This window comes from Gymnodraco acuticeps, unplaced genomic scaffold, assembly GCF_902827175.1.
Source record: "Gymnodraco acuticeps unplaced genomic scaffold, fGymAcu1.1, whole genome shotgun sequence".
NCBI classification, from domain to species: domain Eukaryota; kingdom Metazoa; phylum Chordata; class Actinopteri; order Perciformes; family Bathydraconidae; genus Gymnodraco; species Gymnodraco acuticeps.
This window is the reverse complement of record NW_022991154.1, coordinates 5,780,013-5,804,527: the sequence shown is the minus strand read 5'-3', so window position 1 is coordinate 5,804,527 and position 24,515 is coordinate 5,780,013. Positions and strand designations below refer to the sequence as shown.

The 24,515-nt window shown below is 40.6% G+C and overlaps 1 protein-coding gene across 2 annotated transcripts; it reads left to right on the top strand.

Moving 5' to 3' along the window:
* Positions 1 to 1,384: 1,384 nt before the first annotated feature.
* LOC117560511 (terminal uridylyltransferase 4-like) lies at positions 1,385 to 23,823 on the top strand. Of its 2 annotated transcripts, none has more exons than XM_034237393.1 (30): positions 1,385 to 1,527; positions 2,892 to 3,439; positions 3,526 to 3,668; positions 4,126 to 4,242; positions 4,346 to 4,523; positions 6,325 to 6,413; positions 6,539 to 6,590; positions 7,361 to 7,430; positions 7,688 to 7,814; positions 8,974 to 9,093; positions 9,522 to 9,704; positions 9,810 to 9,984; positions 10,065 to 10,573; positions 13,867 to 14,017; positions 14,196 to 14,282; positions 14,748 to 14,851; positions 14,971 to 15,028; positions 15,123 to 15,226; positions 15,321 to 15,410; positions 15,808 to 15,921; positions 16,642 to 16,719; positions 16,857 to 17,025; positions 17,116 to 17,163; positions 18,070 to 18,152; positions 18,230 to 18,345; positions 19,553 to 19,707; positions 19,829 to 19,926; positions 21,327 to 21,870; positions 23,060 to 23,227; positions 23,332 to 23,823. In XM_034237393.1, exons 2-30 carry the CDS (start codon positions 2,959 to 2,961, stop codon positions 23,418 to 23,420), a joined length of 4,500 nt encoding a protein of 1,499 aa, XP_034093284.1. In that variant the 5' UTR covers positions 1,385 to 1,527; positions 2,892 to 2,958; the 3' UTR covers positions 23,421 to 23,823. The 2 variants fall into 2 exon arrangements, with proteins under 2 accessions (XP_034093284.1, XP_034093285.1); XM_034237394.1 differs by having other exon boundaries at positions 1,521 to 1,764.
* The last annotated feature ends 692 nt before the right edge of the window (positions 23,824 to 24,515 follow it).

Here is a 24,515-nt window from a genome sequence, read left to right as displayed (position 1 = left end):
GGACAGTGAAAGTGAGTGCACCGCTCTAATGGGTCCTGAGCAGAGGTTGCGCTAGACTTTTTTGCTGCCCGTCATTTGACGGACAGGATCGTAAAACTTCCGTCAAAATCCAGAATCACCCGTCAGCCTTTACACAACTCTGACGGGGGGGAGCATGCTCGTGAACTGTCAACGGGGGGGGGGCGGGGGAGGCGACACAGTTCACATGCGCCGTGTTATGCATGGCTGCTGCACCTCGCGGGAGCGTGCACAGCGTAAAGCCAAACTTCATTTCAATGATTTGTACGGCACAGTTAGGTTTGGAAACGGTGTAATTTCCTTTTTGGAGGGCATGCATAACACGGCATAACACCGGAGCCTCGCTGCGGGGAAACTTTGGCGCTGTTCCGAGTTTGTTCTAATCTGTCAAAATGTCAGATTTGTCAGATTTGTCCGTCATTGTTAAAAGAAATCCGTCATAGACGGAAAATATTCGGTTAACGCGACCTCTGGTCCTGAGTGCACCACTCTAATGGGTCCGACTAGAATGATGAATAATGTTAGTTCCGTCTATTCCCTCATTCAATAAATCGTGTAATAAATCATAAATATTTCATTTTTTTCACTTTTCATTTTTAGGGGGGTCAGAGGTCAGTGTTAGGGGGGCACTGCCCCCCCCCCCTAGAACCGCCCCTGCAACCACTAGCTGTGTGTTCATGCGCAGACTAGGACTGATGCATAGAATGAAGTGGTGAACAATACAATGTAAGGGGGAATTTTTGTAAATAATGTATGCACTCCACATAGATTTTTTCCAGTGATTTTTTGTTGAATTAAAACAATTTAAATATTGAATTAATACTTGAAATGTGCATTTTTGTGTCAAAAAAACAATCATTGGTGTTGCTTTTTTTTAAGTGTCCCTGTATATTATGAAAAAGTACACTTTTTACTTTTGGCAAAGTGTCTCAACATTATAAACTGATCATTGCATAATTCTTTTGAACTCTTATTTAAGAGGTGCTGAATAGAGAGAGCTGGAACTCTAACAACAACGTTTCACTCGCAGCTCATTAGGCAAATGAAGGCATGCATGCCATGGCCTACTTTTTCTTCAGGGATAAAACAAATTAACACAAGCCAAAAATACGAAACAAAACCTAATCTCAACCACTAGCTGTGTGTTCATGCATAGACTAGGACTGATGCATATAATGAAGTGGTGAACAATACAATGTAATACTTGTTTTCGGACGACAAATAATTTGTAAAAAATATTTTTCTGTCCCTATTTTTATATTTGGAAGAAAATAAAAAGTCAATAAATGTAAATGCTGTATTTACTGTTAAGAGTTTCTGAGCGGTATTTGAATCCAGCACGCCCCTCTTCATCATTACTGGCATTCCCACAATGCAGCGGGGTGATGTATTAACATGGCGTCAATGGTTGCTATTTTGAGCAGGGCCGTGGGATTTGAAAAACATTATGTCTAACAGAACCATGGAGGCAGCTAAACAATAATCCAAAATCAATTTAAGAGCCTGAAAGTAAGTCAATACGTGCTCCTGTGTGTTTTTCTTGTCGAGGGGGTGTTTTCTGTGTTTAGTTACTCGCTGCTGTGTGGCAGCTGGGTGCCAGTGTTATTTATCTGCCCGTTAACGTTAGCTAGCTCAGCCGGACGACCGGGGGCAGCTAATGGTAGCTTAACGAAGACAGCTAAAGGGTCCGCTGGAAGTCACCGTGAATCGTTCCTATAACAGAGGAAATGCCTTTCGGTTTTAATGGTGAGCATTACTTTTAGTCGGTAATGGCTGCTTTCGTGGTGAACGCCTCTTTCGTTTCTGTTTTGGTAGTGCAGCTAACGTTAGGTCACGTTTATCTAAGTCAGTCTCCCCATCAGTTTCGTTTCGCCTGAACTACCTGAAATAAACATTAGCCATTTTTCCAAACAGTCACGTTTGAGACGTCTAACCATAACCCAATATTTCCCTGGATTTATCTCTAAAACACCGACCATGTAAGGTTTTGGTACGGAATACACTAAGTTAGGGGAAACGCTCTTGAACACAACATCTGTAACATTACCTGTCTGCTAAAGAGATGTGTTGTGTTCAGGGCTCTCCGTTTTACCTTGATAAAAGCCGCTCTTCTTTAATGATATAAAGTCAGTTAAACGCAAGAAATGTTATGCTAAACACTTTTTTAAAGTATGTTTAATAGAGAAAATAAATAAAAAGTGCAACTTAATTATAAATACTCGTTGCTTTCATGACTTTAAGAAACCACATAGACGAGATAAAGATACATTGTAAAAATGGTATTTAACCAAGATCCCACTGCTTTTCACAAATACAGTTGGTCATGTTAGTGAGGTGTAACTTTCCCATGTTTGTCAACCTCAAAATTACTTCTGATTAAAAAGACGACACCAACACTTAAATTGTTCCATGTTTTGTTATATTGTAACCACACCATGTAATTCAGTAGTATGTGATTTTTAATTAAATGGTTTATTATTGAACATACCAGTATTATCTAACTATTTAATCAAATTCCAAACACTTGTTCCCCCATTTGAATAATAACAATTTAGTAGATGCAGAAATACTGTGTGAAACATTTGTACAAAACACATAATCACAACTTTTTACATTTTGGTTGGCCATATTATTTTTATTGTAAGACCTATACTTTCCTAATTTTCATTTGAGCGTTTCTTCTTCTTTTTATATTAATTTCTGTTGGCATAATAGACAAATGTGTACAAACCACAGTAAGACACGTGAACTGTAAATCAACTCGTGTATTTGGTTAGTTAGCATCACCTGAATTGGTAAACAAACCATACTGTCCAAATATATTCATGCTAATTAGACTTATAGCTATAATTTCCTCTCTTTTCCTTACCAAGGCTTTAGTGGACCTACCTCCGTCATCGTCCTCAGCGTGGTGTTAACTCCACCAGCAGGACAGGAGGGATGGACGAGTCCAAAAGTCCAGTAAAAACAAAACTGTCTCAACCGAGGGGACCCAAAGCTTCGTCCGCTGAGAAGTCTAATAAAGAGGCTCCTGCGCAGAGAGAGGCTCCCAAGTCTGCAACCCGCAGCAAAGGAAACCTTACTGCTACAAAGGATGAACATAATATAGGCAGTCAGGGAAGCCGCTGGCCAGGCAAGACCTTCACAGACATTCCCCAGGACAAGAGGAGAGGACGGCCCCCCAGGACAACGAGACTGACTGGAAGAACAAGTTCAGGGGAGAGGGGGAAAGGCAAAGCTCCAGGCTCGCAACAGAAGCTGGTGGCACACGCTCCGGACTCCAATGTGTCTTTATCTGCAGACAACAGCCCCTTGGCAAACAGAGAAACCAGCTTTCCTGTAGGGCCTGGCACACGTAAAAAAGACTTCACAGAGCAGGCCAGAAGCTCAAGTGCAACTCCAGCAAAGGAAAAGTCCTATGGTAGGTTCTCACAGTTAATGTTCTTAGAGGATGAATCCTTCTTTATTAAATACTAGTGAATTAAACGTTGTCTCTGTTGTTTGTAGGGGGGAAAGCTGCTGCGTTGATGCATCAGCCTGTTGAAGAGGTGAGGCCGACTGTTGAAGAAGGGCCCCTGACAGAGCAACAGCTGGGCCTCCAACAGGCAGAGGAGCGCCTCTACAGAGACTACATCCATCGCCTGCTGAAAGTGAGGAAACAATGTAGTCACGCCTGATAAAGAGGAAACATATCACATGACACAGCTCATGTCATGTACTGCATTAGTGCTTCATAATTATGCTTTGTTACTTAAAAAACAACATCTGAGATGTTAAATGCCTTTTTATTTTTGAATCCAAAGTTCTGGTACGGCTGTTATATCTTGAGACAAAATAAAAGATGGGGAACTAGAAAATGTAAGGATGGAGTCTAAAGAAGTCTTGCTCTTTTTGTGAAAAAGGTAAATAATGGAGAAGTAGCCCTTCCTTTTTTTCCAATCTAATTTCATCATCACCAGCCTTTGTTTTTCCTGAACTATGGATTTGTTTGTTTTATCTCCACCTTGCAGGAGCAGGTTGGATCAATAATGATGTCAAAGTGACAAATCCAAAAATGTAAAGAGAACATGCATAAACTAATTACTTTTTGCCTCGTTGTTTTCACAGCAGTCCATCGAGTACCCAAACTATCAATACTTATGCAAGCTCTGTTCGGTGCACATCGAGAACATTCAAGGAGCACACAAACACATCAAGGAGAAGAGACACAAGAAGAACATCATGGTATGAGAGCCTCCAAGTGTGTGTTGTCCCTCGTCCCGTCATTCACGTGCTTTATTTCAAATAGACACGATTTATTTAACATTTTATCTTTCTGGCGTGTCAGGAGAAACAGGAGGAGAATGAGCTGCGTTCCCTCCCCCCCCCCTCTGCTGCCCAGATGAGGGCCTTGGACGCTGCAGTCCTGGAAACAGCTACACAGTATGGCATCTCAGAGGAGGACTTCGAGGTTCGGAAGGCCTTAGTCATCAAGATGGAAGAGATCATAAAGAAGCACCTCTCAGGTTGTTTGCTGTGATGTCACCCAGTCTTGTTTATGTTGCCTGCAGCTAGGGATGTACAGGGAGGAAACGCTTAGGAAAGTTTAAAGCTGGAGGGTGCACTTTATGTGTGGCTTTGTAGGGAAAACATTCCTATAGCTTTTAGCATAATGTATGTTAAGTTGTCCCCCAGGGGATGTTGCGTTCCCCTCTATGTCCTCAGCCCCTACCACCAGACAAGCATGCACTTCATAAAGTAACCTGTTTGAATCATTATTTCATGGATAATGGTAATTGTTATCCAAATGCCTGATATCATGCACATAGAGGTGACTTACAATGTTTTTTTGGGGATGAAATACTGTAATTTAAGACTCCCTGCAATACCTCCAACGTGTTGGTGGAGAGGAATTGTTGCTCACCGTTTAGACTTCTGCTACCTACTAAGCCTTAGCAACAGTAATTTAGCTGTGCGTATAACATTATTAATTGTTAGCAATGTTACATCTCTGAATTGCTTTGCTGGTATTGTCAGACTCTAACTTTTTCACAATCCTTCATTTTTTGGGTTCCTTTGAAATGATGCAGTTGTTATCAATAACTGTCTCAGGCTTTCACAGACGGGATGTGAAGACGCAGCTGCATTTGTAAAACAGCCAATAGGAACAGTTTCTGACATTCCTGTCACAAGTTAGGTTTTTAAACCAGAAATCAAACCAAGAGCAGGTGAAGAAGGCTTGTTTCTAGTCTAGCGAAAAAAATATAGCTTACCCAGCTTGAAGTGCTGCGGAGATCAGACCACGGCCACGCTAGTCATTACTGATTTTTGGAAACTTAAATGTATATATTTTCCAATATATTCTCTTTACTTTCTATTTCATATTTTAATAAAACAGGCAACAGATACTAGGGATGTAACGATACCAAAAAACTCACAGTACGATATTTTTATTTATTGATTTTATTTATTTTATTTATTTTTTCTTTATTAAATAATAAATCTGATTTGTACAGCATTTCAGTAAGATAGTAGTATTTTAAAGTGTCAACAATATAATAATCAGACCCTGCAATAGAATAAATCAAGTTTCACTTTAGTTTTTCAAGTAACTCAACTCTAACTCACTCACTCACTCACTCACTCACTCACTCACTCACTCACTCACTCAGCATCATCAAGGTTATCTTTTAGGAATATGAGCATGTCCACATTTCCAGGTAGAAGCTGGGATGTTTGGGCGTTTACAATATCCCCTGCTGTGGAAAAAACTTGCTTGGTACTGATGTTGCTCGGACAGAGAGATATGCTTTGGCCATGGGTGACAGCAGTGGGTCAAACTGCATTGTCTCTCCACCACTTCAAAAACAATACAGTTTTTGCCAAGAAGGTGAGGCTTATTGACAGGGCGAGATATAAATATACTGTTGGTACTTGTCAATGTCTCTAGGTATGTACATGTAGCCCTGTAAATATGATGTCCTTTTGTGTTATCTGTTTTATGTTCATGTTGTAACCTACTTGCTGCCATGTTGGACAGGGCTCCCTTGAAACAGAGATCGATGATCTCAATGGGACCATCTGGTTGAATAAAGGTTTACAAAAAAAATTATTTAAAAAAAGATTTTGTCAGTCTCACAACGGTATTGAGACTTTTATTTACCGCGATATATCGTTACATCCCTAACAGATACACTTAAACAGACATGAAAGTATGATAACGTGAAAACCATTCACAGATTTAAAACAAAAACAATTGTGAAAAAAATCCCCCAAATGATCCATTTAAAACCCAAACACTAAAATATATTTTCTTTGATTTTCCAGCTTGTGCTCTCCGTCTTTATGGTTCATGTCTTACCCGATTTGCCTTCAAGACGAGTGATATCAACATCGATGTCACCCACCCCTCCTCAGTAAGTCTGCTGTTACACAGAATGGTGATATTATTTCTCTATAAAAGAGGACATTCTAAATCAGCCGTGACATTTAGTCTTATATTTGATGACTCACTTTTTCATTTCACTTTTAATCTGTTCAGATGACACAACCTGAGGTCTTGATTCAAGTGCTGGAAATCCTCAAGAAAAGCTGTAAGTTTTGCTCGGTGCATTTTATATTCTCCGCAGGCTTACATACGATTAATTTCTACTTAATTGTGTGAATCTGTTTCTCTGGATTATTGTATCTATGTTGATGTTATTTGTCTGTTAGCAGCAGCCCAATTAGGCCTGGGCAACATGAAGACCTTCTAATTCCACAATATTTTGACCAAAGAGTATCTTATCAATATTGTGATGATATTGTAGGGGTTTAAAAGTGTTAACACAATTTAAACTCAGATAATTAGTCACTGTGGAACACTTAAAATCACAGATGTCAAAAACACAAGAAGAATTTGTCTACTCTCCCAGAAAAGGTGACAGAGTAAATACATGATTTGTTTTGTCCTTTCACAGATAGATTCTATGACAGGAGATGGTCTATCATTACCCAAGTGTTTTTATGAACAATATACAGATATTAAACCATTCTCCTGATATGACACTAGATTTTAGTTAACTAGTTTTAAAGAGGATACATTACAGTTAAGTTCTGAAATATTCTGTAATGTACCAGTTCTTTTAGTAGTTGTCTTTACCATAATGTCAATAAATCCACTTTACAGGACTAGCCAATCTTTACATTACATACAGAGTTTATAGCCAGGTCAGATGTACGTTTAAAGGGTCCTGAGCATGTTTCTCTTCCCTTTTTGTTATGTATTAACGATCGTATTGTATCGTATGGTCAGTCCTTCTCACAATTATTGTGTGTTTTTAAACTCAAGCTCATTAACTGTTTTTTTCTTTCTCCTCTCTAGCGGAGTTTTCTGAGGTCGAATCAGATTTTCATGCCAAAGTTCCTGCTGTGTTCTGTCGAGATGTTGACAGGTGAGTGGCTTTAAAACCCCTAACCCTTAGTCAGTTCACTCTAATTGTTTAAATTATTTGTAATTCATGTGTATAAAACACAGTAGTTACTTTAGTGATAGCATGTAGTTCTCAGTAACTTACAGAACTAACTCTTTTACAGCCAGATCAAAATTAGAATACATCATTGATGCATATTTTCATGTTTTATGGATATATCTTTAAGATTTTGATCCAACTTTTCATTTGGGTCTTCCCTAACTTGTGTTCCTGTGCAGCGGCCTGATGTGTAAAGTGAGTGCCGGTAACAACGTGGCCTGGCTCACCACCAATCACATGGCTGTCCTCTCTAGACTGGAACCCAGGTTGATCCCTCTGGTGCTGGCCTTCCGCTACTGGGCGAGGGTAAGGCTGCGACTGACACTTACTCCACAGCTGAAATGCAAAAAGATTAAAAAGCAGCTCAACCGTGTTTCATAATAAACATAATAGTCAGGTATCTGCAGGTCGGAGTATAACAACCACTTATAGAGTTGGGCAGGAATGAGTGCTCAAACCAGGAACTGAGTAACCATTTGCTCACTTTAGTTTCCCTAGTCTGATGGTCAATGGTTTCTTGAACGTGTTTCACTTTAGATGCCTGAAATAAGATCTGTGGTTAACCAAAGCTTTAGAGATGTTGATGTTTACAACATATAATACATCACTATTGATCGCACTCATGCATGTCCAAAACTTCACTGATCCCGCTGAACAAACGTATCACTAATGTGTGTTGCCACAGAGCGGTTTCTTTTGTTGGTCGAGGGACCAATTTCCCTGTCGGCCTACAAAAAGAAGTCATCACTGTACCTCTCTACAAACCCTACTTGTTTTAGTAATTGTTAGAGAATATTTCTTCTCTCTTCCTAAGTGTCAACGAATAATTCTTCCTTACTCCTAAGATATTTAACATTTTCTGTGTGTTGACATTTACGATCAGCCCTGCTCCTTATCTTCCGTAAGGAATGTGATAATGCAGTCGTATGTTGATACTATAAGTTGTATGGCTTGACCTAGCGGACATAGGGGGTTTTACGCTAAGCTCCACAGATAAGAGAGACATCTCCTGTGTCTTCAGATGTTAACGCCCCATCTCCCCAAATATGTTGTTTACTCTCTCTGAACTAGTTAAAAGGTCTATCGAGAGATATGCTGGTCAGAATTGACATGACAACCCACCCGTGCAGTCAGAACCTTTTGCTGCTGTGACTTGTGATATGAATTCTCCGGCCGTTGACTTGTACTAAACTACCAGTGTTTGACATCAAAGCTCCAACTCTCCTCGTGTCTCTCTGAGTCCTGACTCTCCATTGCTGCAGAAGTTTCCCTTACAGTAATGACCAACAGACATTCATTGCAATATTTTCTTAAAGGAACATCTCTATTTCTGCAAAACAACTATAAATAATAATACACCCAGCTATACTACATGTATGTCTAACAAGAATAGGACTTTTTGATTCATCCTAGAATGCAAAGTGATCAAAAGCATTTTGTCCCCCCTGCCTGTTCATCTCTGCAGCTGTGTCACGTTGACTGTCAGTCTGAAGGAGGCCTCCCCTCGTACTCCTTCGCCCTCATGGTCATCTTCTTCCTGCAGCAGAGGAAACAGCCCATCCTCCCTGTCTACCTGGGCCGCTGGGTAGGTAAACTGTTGGCTATTTCAGGTCCTTAACATTCTCCATACTTACTGAAAGGGATGTTTTTAATTTAGTTGAATTTGTAATTCTTACTTGCCTCGTCTATTTTTTTTGGCTCACATTTAATGGTCGGCTTCAAATCGGCTTTAGCTTCTTTGACACTGTAGGGGCTGTCAATTGAATGTTGTCAATGTAAATGTGCAGGAGGCACGCTCAAATGCTAGACCAACAGCTGCGCCCTGAGATAAAATAAGTTAGACTTTTGGAACATACACAACGGTGTAGGGCTGTACCCAAATATTCGTTCGTTGGAGTACTATTCGGGTTTCAAAACAAACAAACTTTTTCAGAGTAGGACAGTAACAGTGTCACCTCTTTGTGTAGCGCTAGTTTTTTCCCCATATTATTTTAAAATGAATTCCCCTCTTAGATTGAAGGCTTCGATGTGAAACGTGTGGACGAGTATCACCTAACTGGAATTTCGCTGGACTCGTTTGTCCGGTGGGAGCGCAGACCTCCGAGCTCCACGGACAACCGAAACGACAACCGAGGAGAAGGCAGACCCAAACCAGAGCAGAAAAAAATCGATGACTCTCATTTCTCAGAAGGCTTGGTGAGTCTCACTATTGACATTTGATTCAGATTTCACGGCATGTGTTTGCAATGTGTTTCTTGGCACCCTGCTTTTAACTAACTCCATTACCGTCCCTTTTCAAAGACGCGCCTCACCTTGGACATGGGTAAAGATGTGACGCTGGGTCAGCTGTGGTTGGACCTCCTTCGTTTTTACACACTGGAGTTTGCTCTTGAAGAACACATCATCAGCATCCGCTTGAAGGAGCTCCTCTCTAGGGAGGGGAAGAACTGGCCTCGCCGCAGGCTCGGTATTGAAGGTAAGAGAACACTGTTGGAAAAGTCATCTAACAAGTCATGAGAAATATCAGAAATTCACACTTTTTAAATGTATTTTTAGATCCTTTTGCCTTGAAGAGGAACGTCGCACGAAGCTTGAACAGCCAAATGGTGTTTGAGTACCTCCAGGAGCGCTTCCGTACGGCTTACAAGTACTTCGCTTGCCCTCAAAGAAGGGGCTGCGGGGGGCGCCAGAGAGGCAAGAAGGGAGGCAGGCATGGAGCAAAGTTAGAGGAGGTTGACAAGAAGCAAGAAGATGAGAAAGTTGAAAGAGGGTTTAAAGAAGACGAGGAGCCTGACAGTGATGATGCAGATGGATCCGATCCGTCCAGAAAGAAGGATGAGAAGACTTTAGACGCCAGGCTCACAGACATGGTTTTAAATGAGGGGGGAAAACCTCCCTCCCTCTGCCCCAACGGCCTGCTGGACAGTGACAATGAGGGAGAGGAAGAGGAGGAAGAAGAAGAAGAGGAGGAGGAGGAGGAAATGAGTATTTCAGATAAAGAAGGGCCTGTTCTGCCTGAGGATCTTCACTATGTGTTTGATAAGATGATTTTCACCGGTGGAAAGGTAATAATCTCCATTCACCCGTAGTGATGATGCGGTTTTGAACTGTTTGTGATAGAGGTCATTTAAGATAAGATACACCTTTATTAATCCCCGTACGGAAATTCAGAGCAGCAACAGCAGTAAGACTGAGACGCAGGATAGGAAAGGTAAGAGTTCGCACAAGGATAATAAGAAAGAAGAGTTCAAAGTATGAGGAACCGTATAAATACAAATTAAGGATTGTTTACAGATATGAATATATTAAACATTTATACTTATCATCAGCACCCAGAGTTCTACAATACCTCATACTTAAACAAAGACCAGACAAAAACTGATGTTTATAAATGTATGTGTACAAACCATACACTTTATATGGTAAATTGCTACTGTCTTTATGTCAAATCACGTTATGTTGAGTGCAGACAGAGAAGCTAGCATGATCGATACATTTTGGGTCAAGTCAACAGACTTGTGACTTGACTTGGCTTTCACTGTGCTGTGTGTCTTCGTATGATGTCATGAAACCAAACACAACGTATCTAGGACTTCCACCACATGTAAAGTACCAAAAGTAGTTATTTCAGCCATTGCGGATGAAGTGTTGTTGGTATCTATATCCAGATAAGCCGAGTTCCCTCGCCGGTGCGCCTAGTTTGAGTGACGCAAGTATAGATAAATGATGCAGCGGTCAATTGCGCGAGTTAAACAAAAGTAAGTAAGGCAAAAGACGCTTTGTGTCCTGTTTGAGTGTTTTTAACATATGAGTCCATACGCTTGCTTCAGTGCTTGTTTTAGAGCATTTGGCCCACACATATATGTTTTGTAACAATGTACAGTACAGTGTTTGCCCTAGGTTTACTGCTTTGGGTGGGTGCTGCCAGGGTGGGATGAGGGTGATTTGTGCAGGGGGGGGGAAGTTACTTTGGGCTATAATGCAGGTTTGTTTTACTTTTTTACACTTTGTTCTCCTCCTTTCCTCCGCTCTTGTCTCTGACTGTGAGTGTGTGCATTCGTGTGTGTGTGGGGAGCGGAACCCCACCCTTCGGAATCAGAGCGGAGGAGAGAATGTGAATGTGCAAATAGAGCTGCAACAAACGACTAATTTGATAATCGATTAATCTATCGATTAATTAATCGATTATTCGGATCGTTAAGCTTTTAACTGTACTACTACTTGTATCGATCCGGTCCTTTAACGGTACTCTTAACGGTTCTTTTGAAAAAAAACAAGGTAAACTAACTAAATAAATTGTTAACACAATTAACATTGCTTTTTATTTAAATAAATAATATTTCACATCAAAAGAAACAACAGTGTTTTAACAAATCGTATTAAATAATCTGATGACAGACTGTAAACAGAATAGCTGAAACTTTAACAAAATAAATAACTCGGTTACCTCTAGTCATTAACCCATGTTTGTATAATGTAGTTAACTCCGTGTGTTGCTGCTAGCATACATAACACCTGCCGTGGAAACGTTACTCGTGGATGGAGTTATAGAGCTAGAAAGACAGTCGAACCCGGTGCATTCCTCCGTCTGAATGTGGTGCACTTTTGCTAAAAAAAATGTAGACGAATTGCTCGTGTTACCGCCCTTACATGCTAAACTCTTATTGCACTCTTGGTAACGAGCATTGTCCACATCGAGACGGGTAAAGTTTAACCACACCTTGGAGCGCTTCTCTCCGCCATCTCCGTCGTGTGTGTGTTGCATGGATGTTGCAGAGCATGTGTGTAAACTGCCCCGCCCCCTCGCACACAGACGGGGGAGAAATCTCTCGTCTGGATTGGAAAGATCAGAAATACATCATTTTGTAGTCTTATTGCATATTAGAAACTGAGTTGGCGACACTAAGACTGCGATATAATGTTTATGTAGCAATAATACATATGGCATATATGTTTTAAATGTCTCCAGTACCGATAACGTTGGAGCTTAACTGCCTGTGAAACACACGTGATGACGTCACCAACGAATCGATGACTGTCTTAGTTGGCAACTAATTTGGTAATCGATTAAGTCGATTAGTTGTTGCACCCCTATGTGCAAAGCAATGCAGTTGACACTGAAACATGCACATACATTGGATAAATAACATAAGGGTCATTCCAGAATTGGTGGACATTTCATGTCCCCCATATAATAAAATCTAATAATCCATGCCCAAAATGCTAAAACATGCACTTTTTGTGTTAAACATACTTGTCTTGAGACAAAATGTATATAAAGTTGTAGAAAAAGTGGTTTCAAAATATTATTTAAATTATCAAATAGCTCTCGAACATCCTCTAAAATGGCATTTTTCTCTTGTCCCCGCTTCTTGGTGACCAACTTGCATATCAAATATAACATTTAAAATAGGGATTTTATTTACTTTTTTTGGTATTATTCTATTGATATATGTCTCTTGGTATGGTAAAATCAATTTGTTAAATTATAAACATATTTTAAATAACAGTAATTTTGCACAGAAGGTGTGTCCCTCAACATGCGTTCAACCCTGTTACCCAAACCTTTTTAGATTGGCACAGGAAGTGAAAAAACTGTAAGTCAGATGACACAGTGGAAGTGACATCAGCAAGCCATGTGCTAGTGCCATGGGTAGACCACAACTAAGTCCTCTCTTTCATTTGAAAGTAGCATTACATGCTACATCTAGCAATAATTCCTGAGGTTAAAGGCTTAAAGCTCAAATTAGCATTGATTTTCAACCCTGTTACTTTCAACCCTGTTACTATAATTAGAGTAACAGGGGTAATTCTTCATTGGAAAATATACATTTCATGCCTAGCTGGGCAAATCACTTTTTTTATTATCTGTTTTTCCTAAATACATTAAAAAAATAAATAAAATAAAAGGTTCATTTTTGTTGGTGTTTAAATTGTCCTCCAATTCTGGAATGACGCATAAGCGTTTAGTTTATTTAATAAAAGAGCACATGTTCAATGTGAAAAGTGACCGTAGATAGATTATTTTAGTTTCGATTTGGCGCTATATATATATATGTATATATATGTTCCGTTGCGCCACCGCAAAAAGGTGTTTTATATTTTATATATATATATATATATATATATATATATATATATATATATATATATAAAAGCACCTTGAATTTCAATGGGGGCGCGGTGTTCCGTTGCGGTGGCGCAGCGCCCCCCCAAGACAATGGTAGGGGAAACACTGCAGTAACACATGCAGGATTGTTAAAAACATTTTGGAATGATGCCACTATTTTGCTCTTACTTTTTAAAAGCCGTCTTGTGTAATCATGTCATTCATGCTCTTCAAACATTTTTCCCTCAGCCTCCAACTGTCGTGTGCAGCATCTGCAAGCGGGACGGCCACCTGAAGGACGAGTGTCCTGAAGACTTCAAGAAGATCGAGCTGAAGCCCCTGCCTCCGATGAACGAGCGCTTCAGAGAGATCCTCGATGGGCTCTGCAGATTGTGCTTCTGTACGTCATCAAAATGCATCTCTGACTTCTCTATCAATTTCCTTTTTATTCTGAGATGTGTGTTCACTTACACATTTGAACAGCTGGCATGAAAGACAAAGACATATTTTCTGCCTACATTAAAATCAATCAATTTCCATACCTCTGTGTGATTGATCTTTTATTTTCTTATTTGCAGTTGAATTGTCTCCCTCACACGCTGAGCAGCAGAAGAGGGAACAGATCCTCTACAGCCTGGAGAGGTTTATAAGGAAGGAGTACAACGGTGAGCATTAAGTACATGCCTTTTTCTTTTCAGTGGGTCAAACCAGCCCATCATTTGGTCACACCTCCTTTTTGGTACAATATGGTAGGTGGCCCTTTCATCCTCAGTGGCTTCGGAGTTGGAAACTTCTCAGATATGGACCAAAGCCTTTATGCATGTTCCTCCTATAAAAAGAGAATCAGGCCTTTATTTCTAATGCAATCGTTCATTCAAAAAGTAAATAGAAAAGCTCCAGCAGTCTGTAAAGGGTCACCAGTTCAAGTCCTGATCGGACCGTGTACAGATTGTATTTGTGGCTGAAGAGCTGATGGTTCACCTCCTGGGAAATGCCGAGGTGCAGAACGTTTGCAGAATTTGTTGACAGAATATTTTATTCTCATTAAAAAGGATTTCCAATCATGACGGCGAATGCGTGTTTGTTAATTGGATAGAAATAAGAACCTATCCCTGTGTCTGTATCCTCAGATAAAGCTCAGCTCTGCTTGTTCGGCTCCTCTAAGAACGGCTTCGGCTTCCGTGACAGCGACCTTGACATCTGCATGACTCTGGAGGGCCATGACACTGCAGAGGTAGGCCCACTAAGCAAACACACACTGCCATGTAATGCAACTCACGTATCCGTAATGGGATGAGATATGTGACCCTTACATTCTTTCCATTAAAAAAACATTTTGATCTGTCCAAACAGATGCTGAACTGCAAAGAGATCATTGAAGGACTTGCGAAAGTGCTTAAAAGGCATACAGGTGACTTAATGTTTTACTGATTATGTCTTTAATAATTGTTCTTTTTGTGCCACAAACAGACTGGTTTTTATCTCCCATGTACCCAATATCACAGGTTTGAGGAACATCTTGCCTATCACAACAGCTAAAGTGCCTATTGTGAAGTTTGAACACAGACAGAGTGGTTTGGAGGGAGATATTAGCCTTTATAACACGCTGGTGAGTGCACAAGAACCTTCCTACGGTGCTATAGAACATGCTTTGACAAGCTTTTTATTTATTGAAAGTGCTGTCGTCGCAATCGTCCCTGTAGGCTCAACACAACACCAGGATGCTGGCTGCGTATGCAGCCCTTGATCTACGCGTGCAATTCCTCGGATACACGATGAAGGTCTTTGCAAAGGTATGTGAAAGTGAACAAACTGAGAAAGGAACAGTTCTGTTTGCAGTGGTCTGTGTGAGTTCTTCCCCAACAGAAAGGTGTCTGTCTTCATTTAAAGGATATTTACGAGCCTGGAAATGTCTGATAACTACATCATCCTGTAAAGAATTTACAAATTGCTGATGCAACTCTATACCTGGATAGAGTTGCATCAGCAATTTGTAAATTCTTTACTAAATGTATGTGTAAAGTTCCTGGTCTTCCAACTAGTGGTTCACTTTTTATGTGTGCTACATTAAAACTCCAGCGTTAAGCCAGTATATTCATTTGTAACAGCCAGCTCTTGTCAATTAGAATTAGAATCTTCTGCAAATCTTTTGTCCCCTGCTGTGTTGCTAACCTGCCTCTGCACTCACAGCGCTGTGACATCGGGGATGCGTCCAGAGGAAGCCTCTCGTCTTACGCTTACATCCTGATGGTGCTTTACTTCCTGCAGCAGAGGCAGCCGCCCGTCATTCCCGTCCTGCAGGAGGTACCAGTCACCCATTTATTACCAAACCCTTTTAAACTCAGAAGAAATTACACTTTTCTAACAGGGACAGTACACAAAAAACAGAGGCCCTATGATGCTTTTTGGGGTCTTCCCTTCCTGTAGTGTGTTATATAGGTTTTGTGCATGTTAATTGTCAATGTAGGCTAAAATCATGAAGTGCCCTTCCAAGGGAGTTTCTCTCCCACACACTCTTCTCCTGCCATGAAACGCCTCCATTGGACTCCTTTTATTTACGTGTGTAACATAGTGACATCACAATGTAACACTAGAGCTTTTACTGGCTAAGGTTTGTTTATTTATACGCACATTTCAGACACAAAGGCAATAACACATGACAATTACAAACAGACTGGGCTCTGGTTTCTGACAGAGTGAAAAGAGGTGCTGCAGCACAGGCAGTATGAGAGAAATAAAGAGCTTTTTGAACATTAAAGCATAGAGACATTTCCCAGTAGAGGAACAAATATGAACCTGAAAATGAGCAAAATAGGGTTCCTTATTTTAAGCAATAAGCATTTCTGTAAATGTGCTAAAGTCACCCTTAAACTATATATAATGTTTTTAATTGATTTGAAACTTGCAACATAACGGGTCACAAAAACGGAACATGCCAATTAAAAAAAATAACATAAAGAACATCCATAGACGACCCACCTGTAAATAAAATGAAATAAATATATCTGTCTGATGTCTCTTTAGATCTTTGATGGGAACGCTGTCCCTCAGCGCATGGTGGATGGCTGGAATGCTTTTTTCTGTGATGACCCGGAGGATTTGGTGAGTTGACAAGGGTGTCCTTTGGTTCAGTATTGCATTTCTGACATTATCTATATTTAATCAGTCTGCTTTCATATATGTTCAACTATATCAGCCTCAATCTGGAAAATGTATTAAGTGCGTTTCTTCCGTCACAGCGCCGGCTTCCGCAGCCAAACACAGAGTCTGTCGGAGAGCTGTGGCTGGGACTCCTGCGCTTTTACACTGAAGAGTTTGACTTCAAAGAGCATGTCATCAGCATCCGCCAAAGAAAACGCCTCACGACCTTTGAGAAACAGTGGACCAGTAAATGCATCGCTATCGAAGGTGCTCACACTGATCTCTCCGTCTTCACCTGCTTATCAGCGTAACACGCTTGGTCTTCTTTTGTACTTACTCTTCTGTTCTTCTCCTCAGATCCCTTTGATTTGAACCACAATCTCGGTGCTGGAGTTTCTCGCAAAAGTAAGTGATGATTCAGATATTTCTGGTATTAAGTACTATTTAAAGGGGCCCTATTATGTTTTTTCAGGTCTTCCCTTATTTGTAGTGTTTTATATAGGTTATTGTTAAAGTTCCCTCCAGAGAGTTTCTCTCTCCCTGAAATGCCTCCATTGGAGTCCTTTGTTTAGCTCAGTACCATAGTGACATCCCTACGTAATACTCAAGCTTCTACTGGCTACCGCTCCAACCCATTGGATGTGATAGGCTAAGGGGCGGGACCATCTCTAAGCGATTGACCAATAACAACAGGCAAGCTAACCAATCAGAGCAGAGCAGACTGGGCTCTGGTTTCAGACAGAGGGTGAAAAGAGGTGCTGCAGCACAGGCAGTGTGAGAAAAATAAAGAGTTTTTTGATCATTAAAGCATGGAAACATGTCACAGTAGAGGCACAGTTAAAAATATGAACTTAAACATGTGTATAATAGTGTATGTGTATTCAACACGAAATGCAGTTCATGGCAGGGAGAAATAAAAAAGGCCCTTTGATTTTATAGCATACTTTATTATTTTGTGAAAAAGCTGTTTTGATGCAGAGATTGTTTTTCTCAATGCATTGAGAGAGCTATTGAATTATCTAGCGTAATTCCGAGGATTGATTTTAATAACTTGTATCTACGCGAAACTCTGCGCAGCCGTATTATCTTACAAAAAAATACTCAGCATGAGCAGATTTTCAAAATAATATGCCCAATAATATCGACAAATGGTCTTGTTCTGAATGTCCTTAGTTTCTGTGATTAATCCTGTTCACCAATAACCAATTTAAGGACGTTTTATTATGCTGTTTGATTCTGTGCTCTTGGGTTCTGGAAGAGTGATCTGTGTCGCCTCTAAACCTGTGAACATGTTCCTTTTGCTTCCTCTAGTGACTAATTTCATCATGAAGGCCTTTATCAACGGGAGGAAGTTGTTTGGGACTCCATTCTTGCCTATCCCTGGCACTGAAGTGGTACGTCACTAAATGGACATAGTAATGTGTAAGCTGTGTGCTCTGTGTCCTGAGCAAACCTTTGTGTTCTGCCGCAGGACTACTTCTTTGACTCGAAGGTGTTGACGGACGGCGAGTTGGCGCCCAACGACAGGTGCTGCAGGATCTGCGGGAAGATCGGCCACTACATGAAGGACTGTCCTAAGAGACGCAGGTTGTCCCCTGTTCGTTCATGGAAATATCTCTCTCGTGCCGCTAGAATTCCAAGAAAAATATATGGAAACTACTGAGAAGTAATAAATATGTTATGAATTCATATCACTTCTACTTGGTGTGTATATATATATATATATATATATATATATATGTATATGAAGATTTTTAGAGGCATAGAACTACTGTTTTATAAAAATAAAAAAAACGTATTAAATATTTCGATGTCCTGAAATATCAGTTATGATCAGATGGAAGCCTCCTTTCTAGAGAGTAGGTTCACTCACATATATGATACTTACTTAATTAAAGTATCATTGTAGCTTTCCAAAACATATTTTCAGGTCTACGGTCATTTTCTTTCTAATTGTGTGTTGTCTTTTCCATCATACAGTTAGTGATAGTTATAACAACGCATATGTGGATTCTACTTTCTTAAATGTAACCAAGCTGTTATAGCTTTTATATATAGAAACTGAACTTTTGTCATTTAAGTTTATACATTGTTCCACAGTTACATCGGCTATGAGAACATTTGATGTTTTTTATTTTAAATTGTTGACATTATTAGTCCAAACAAAAGACCATCAACATCAGACACACAAAAATAGGCTTTAGATATCAGCAATACCTCAAATATATAAGAAGGAAACCTTAAAAACAAAACCAAATTCTGAATATTTAAATCAAATGATATAACTTCGAGCTGTTTCTTCTCCAATTATCTTTCCCTATGTGAAATGTTCTGATCACATTTAATTGTATAATGGTAATTCCTCTTTTACTTTTAATATGTCTTTTTTTTGTTTTTCCTCTTCTTTGTTTTTGTAATTGACTCGATGTCATTATCATCGAGGGTCCTGGGAGCACATGACAGAAGAGTTAATCCCAGAGACAAAAGTGCGATTGAGAGGAAAAGGCTTCAGAAACAAGTAGAGGCCAACATAGTAAGGTTAAACTGTTCAATTGGCGGATGCTTTCTTTCTTTTATTTATATCTCTATGGCAAAGATGATAGCTCGAGGTATGTTAAAGCCAGACAAATGTTTCAAACCTTAAAGGAGTTGTTTAACTCTGTGTATTTCATTCAAATCACAACCTTGTTTGTTGCAAGAATGTTCTGGTAGAATCAGTGATATCAAGGAGAGCCTGCGTCGTTGTCATATATTCTTCCCTTTTCTGCTCTGACCTTTTTTCTTTCTTTGACAGGATGAAAAAGAAGGAAAATGAAAAAGACGAAGACGTAAAAGATGAGGAGCGTGAGCCAAAGGACAGACGTTGTTTCCAGTGCGGGGACATGGGTCACGTACGGAGGGACTGTCCTGAGTACCGCCACCTCAAACAGAGGACCGGCGGAGCGCCAGGTAACCACAACAGCTTTGTAATCCAAGGTTAACTTTCCTTACACTTAAAATAATACACAGCTCATCTTCAAAGCTTTATCAAATATGACCGTTTTTATGGCTTCTTCTTCTTCCTCCCCAGCGCCTCACATGGTACGAAGTGTGGTGAGCTCCCAGTCCATCCCCATCCCGAAGACGGCTGCAGACTGTCCCGGGAGGACCAGACAGCCCTCTGAATGTGTGAGTACAATCACTGAAGATAGACACTGCACTAGGGTCAGATCAACCAGATACAAAAATACATATGTGAAAATATTTCTCACCCTTACCCATAAAGATGAATGTCTCCATCTAAAGACGAAGGAGGTGAATGACATTTAATTTGTTGGGCCCCTGAAAGTGAATGATTAGTTTATACCCAAATTAGATTTTATTTTTTTAAATGTCCATCAAGAAACTGAAGCTGTTTCATTTCTCAGAACGTCATCATCACCCGATAGAGGCCTAACGGCCCGTCCACACAGAGCCGTGCGTTGAAGCTTCCAACGCTTCTGCCCATTCACTTTGAATGGGGTGACGTCACTTTTAGCCGAACTGCATTTTGGGAAGCGACGTGGAGCGTTGCTGGCATTGCTCACTTCAAAAGTTGAGCAATGTTCAACTTTTGGCGCCTCGGCAGAAGCGTCAGCCAATGAAATCCCGTTTATGCAAATCTGCCAGTACAAGCGCTAGCCAATCAAACTGCGTGTATGCTGGGAGAGACTACGCAGGTCATTTCCTCATATTCCAAAAAATGGAGGGAAAATTCATTATAGCTGTAGTGAATCACCCGGTGCTGTATGATCAGTCTCTGTTGATCTACCGGGATACAAACCGGAGGAGCGAGGCATGGAGGGAGGTGGCAGAGACAGTGGGTGAAACTGGTAAGTTTTCGCCTGTTTGGGGATTTTATATCCAGTTTACTTCGTTTTAACATTGCTATTGCTTTGTATGTCGGGGGCGGGAGATTCATGTGATTGGTTGTTGGTCGCGTTGCTCGCAAAAAATCCCCAAGCTTCAGACACGCCAAGCGTCAACGCACGCTGCTGTGTGGACGCTCCGTAAGACGTCAGTTAAATGTTATGTTGTGCTTCTTATAGGGGCCCTATTATGCTAATTGGGGTTTTCCCTTTCCTGTAGTGTTAAAGATGTGTTGACAAATCTCAACAGAGCTGCAGCTAACCAGAGCAGACTAGGCTCTGGTTTCAGACAGAGGGTGAAAAGAGGTGCTGCAGCACAGGCAGTATGAGGGGAAAAAAGACCTTAAAGCAAAAAAGTGCAATCCATTTAGCAAAGAAGGCGCGAAAAAAACAAGATGACAAATAATGTATCTGACGGCATTGCTTTTATGATACTGATTCTGATACCATGCCCTGATAATGCCAATAGCTCTTTTTCTTTTTTGAAATGTGTCTTGTAATCATGGCATCAGATTCAAATCAAGTTTGACTGAGCTGGCGCTTTTAATTCTAAGTTAATTCTTGATGCAAGAATGTTTCAATTTGGAAATATTACATCAACGCTTTTTTGAATTGACCACTATTTGAATATGTTTTAATATATTTGAATGATTTCTAATCCTTTCTTTCTTCTCTCTACAGTCTGATAGTCGTCAGACCCCGCCCTACTCCCCTCAGCCCACCGCTGTCCCTCAGAGTTCCTCCCCGCAGCCCTCCCACATGAAGAGCAGTCCTGCTGGTCCCCAGAAGCAGCCCGGAGGCCCCCCTCTCTCTGTTCCCCCTCTCTCTCTGTTCGGCTTTCCCCCCTCCCACCCAGGCCAGTTCCACCCGGCGGCGCTCACCGCCCTGGGGCTCCTTCCCTCGCACCAGTCCCAGGGGCAGCCTCACCACCCTGTCCACCTCTCTTCCCCCTCCTGGCCCATACACGGTCCGGTCCTCTCCACGTCCTCTCCCAGCGGCCCCTCCCCGCCCGGCCTCAAATTCGCCCTGCGTTCGGCATCAGGGAACGGGAGTCCCACAGGCTCAGGGGGCAACGCCGGCCCATTGAACCTGAACGACCCCAGCATCATCTTCGCCCAGCCGGCGGTGAGGCAGCTGGGCATGGGGCCGGGCCGGGAGGGGCACTGGCACAACCATCTGGCACAGGCAGGGGCACTCATGGGCAACGGCACTGTGGTCAAGTCAGGTATTCACCGGGTGGTCTGTGGGGGGCACTGTCTGTGTGTGACTCTGTCTTTGTGTCTTCCTGTTTCTCTATCTTTAAAAGCTGATTTTTTTTTTTGTATATTATGTCAATTTGTTTTATTACACTCGCAAAATATTTTGGTCCCAGTCTGTAATATTAATAAAGAAGATAGTTGCCTTCAAGTTGCCAATCAACCTTAAATCAAATGTTTTTTCCCAAACATATTAATGTTAACATTTATAATTCGCATAACATTGTGCCAACTACATCTTCTAAGTGTACTTCAGATCAGCTTATAAATGGACCTTGTAGCAATAAAAATGTGTTGGCCAACATTAATCTAGTTTGCAGTTGTAAAATAGGGATTAAACTTGATGGTAGGTCACAGTAACTTGTGAGTGAACGCAGAGCCTTTGCAGCACTGCTGTAGATATGTTGATTAAAACTAAACCTGAAATATTAAAAAAGTAACTGATGCATCCAGGGTTGGACAGTTTTCAGAAGTTGTAGGGTAGCATCAATTTCTATAAGACTCAGGGAGTTTTTGGTTGTTCAGCTCTATAGTCTTCATTTGTACAGCATCTATTGCCTCAAGATAAGAAGGCTCTTGCGCTTTAAGTCCACTAACAGAAATGTTAGGATAGTCCTCTGCCAAGCCGTATTGCAATTCTACAAAGAACAGCAAAAGAAAGTATGGAGCTATTCAAAATGAATTCAGCACACAGATAGAGCTTTAAAGAGGTAAGTAGCAGTTGTTTGGGGATGAGGGTTTAATACACCACTAGTGATGGGACACTATTGGGTTTACTCAAACTGGGATGTTACCAAAACGAAATAGGTTTTATTTAAATGAACATTGTTTGTTTTGCTAGATACATTCCCAGTGGGAAAATGGGTTTGTGACAGTTTCTCCATTTTAAGAATGAAATAAATAAATGTTATAGAAACGGATAGTAATAGTAAGAATGTGCACCAAACATTTTGATAAATGTAACTCTATAAACAAGTGGAATTCTACTTCAACATTCAAAGTTGAAGTAGAATCTGGCACGTTAACTACTATATTTAACGTATATTACAGGATGTACAGTGGAGTAATGGTATTAATGCTGAATTACACAGTTTGAGAGGGTTTGCCTGCTAAAGGTGAAATCTGTCCTCATAATGTGCTTTGATCTTGTCTCCACAGAGTCAGGCCACCCCGGCCAGTTTGTGGGTGTGAACCCGGGCCCTCGGATATGGGAGCACAATAAAACTCCGCAGTACGCCCTGTCCCCATCCTGGCCCTACAGGATGCCCCAGAACTTCATCCAGCAGGGCAACGGAGGCTTCCAGCCCGGGAAACCCTTCGGCCAAGGTCAGACATGATACACATTTATTTTACTGTGGCTTACATACATATATTTATTCCCTGAGTTATCTTTTGGTTCTGATTTCTGTTGTCTTACCTTCTTTCTACAGGGTCCATGGTGCTTCCAAATCCAAACTTCCCAATGGTCCCCCACGTTCGACATCCAGTCAATCTGAACTTCCTCCAACAAAAGAAGTAATCTTGGGTTTCCTTTTTAATTAGTTTTATGGTCGGTAACAAAACAAAGACAAATTATGGACCCATCCCATGGATTTTTCAAAAGAAATAGATTTTTTCTCATTTTTGTACTGTTTTTATTTCCTGTCTCATTACATTGATTTGTGATACAAATGTCAAATATTTTAATACCCCCATTTTTGAGGGGGTCCAAAAAAGTCTTTTTATTTTATGTGTAAAGTAAGGAGGAAAAATATAAACCTTTATTTTTATTAGCTGTATTCATACTTTGCTTGCAATATGAAGGCTTTGAATAGACGTTTGTTTTAAAAACAATCTTAACTTGTCACCCTAAGTATGTAGTGCCAAAAGCAGGGATAGCAAGAAAAAAGGGAACAAAAAATAAAGAAAAAAGCAAACAACTATTTTGTGTTGTGTGTGTTCATTTCTTCATTGTTGTGTTTCTATGTAATGCTTCAGATGCACATAACCTACACTTACATGGCTATGCTATGTGCGCACTTAGTCCGACATGCTATTAAAGGACTTCAATTATGATAATGGTTATACAATTGTAGATTAGCAGGTTAATTCTAATAGTTGTGATCTTGAACATCTGCCATTGTAACAACCTTGTTGCATGTCACCTAAGATTCATGATGTTAACACTGTGAATGAGTCCTTCTTCAGCTTAACTGAAACTGCAGAGGGGTAAAAAAGAGAACAAATTGCATCATAAGCTCATTTGCATAGAGCAGATACAGCATCTGAAATGTTGGTTTCATCATGCACCTTATAATCTGGATTTACTGGACTTTGCTCGTGGAGTTCCTCAGGGAATACAGAGTTTACCTACTTGCACAAAGTAGGCAAGTGTGATCAAGGCCATATAAAACCATCAAAACTAAATGTGTTGGCACTTCGCTTTGATTTATTGTATTCAGTTTTTTGGGGTACCTTTCTACCACAAACTTGCTCGTTGGTGACCAACGTTACATAAGTAGCGTGATTACAACTTGGACAATTCCATCTGCTGAGGAAGACTTGATTAAAAGCTCTGGCAAGCATTTGTGGGATGAAGAGCAGAGTATGTGGGGTGCGCCCATGTAAAATGTGA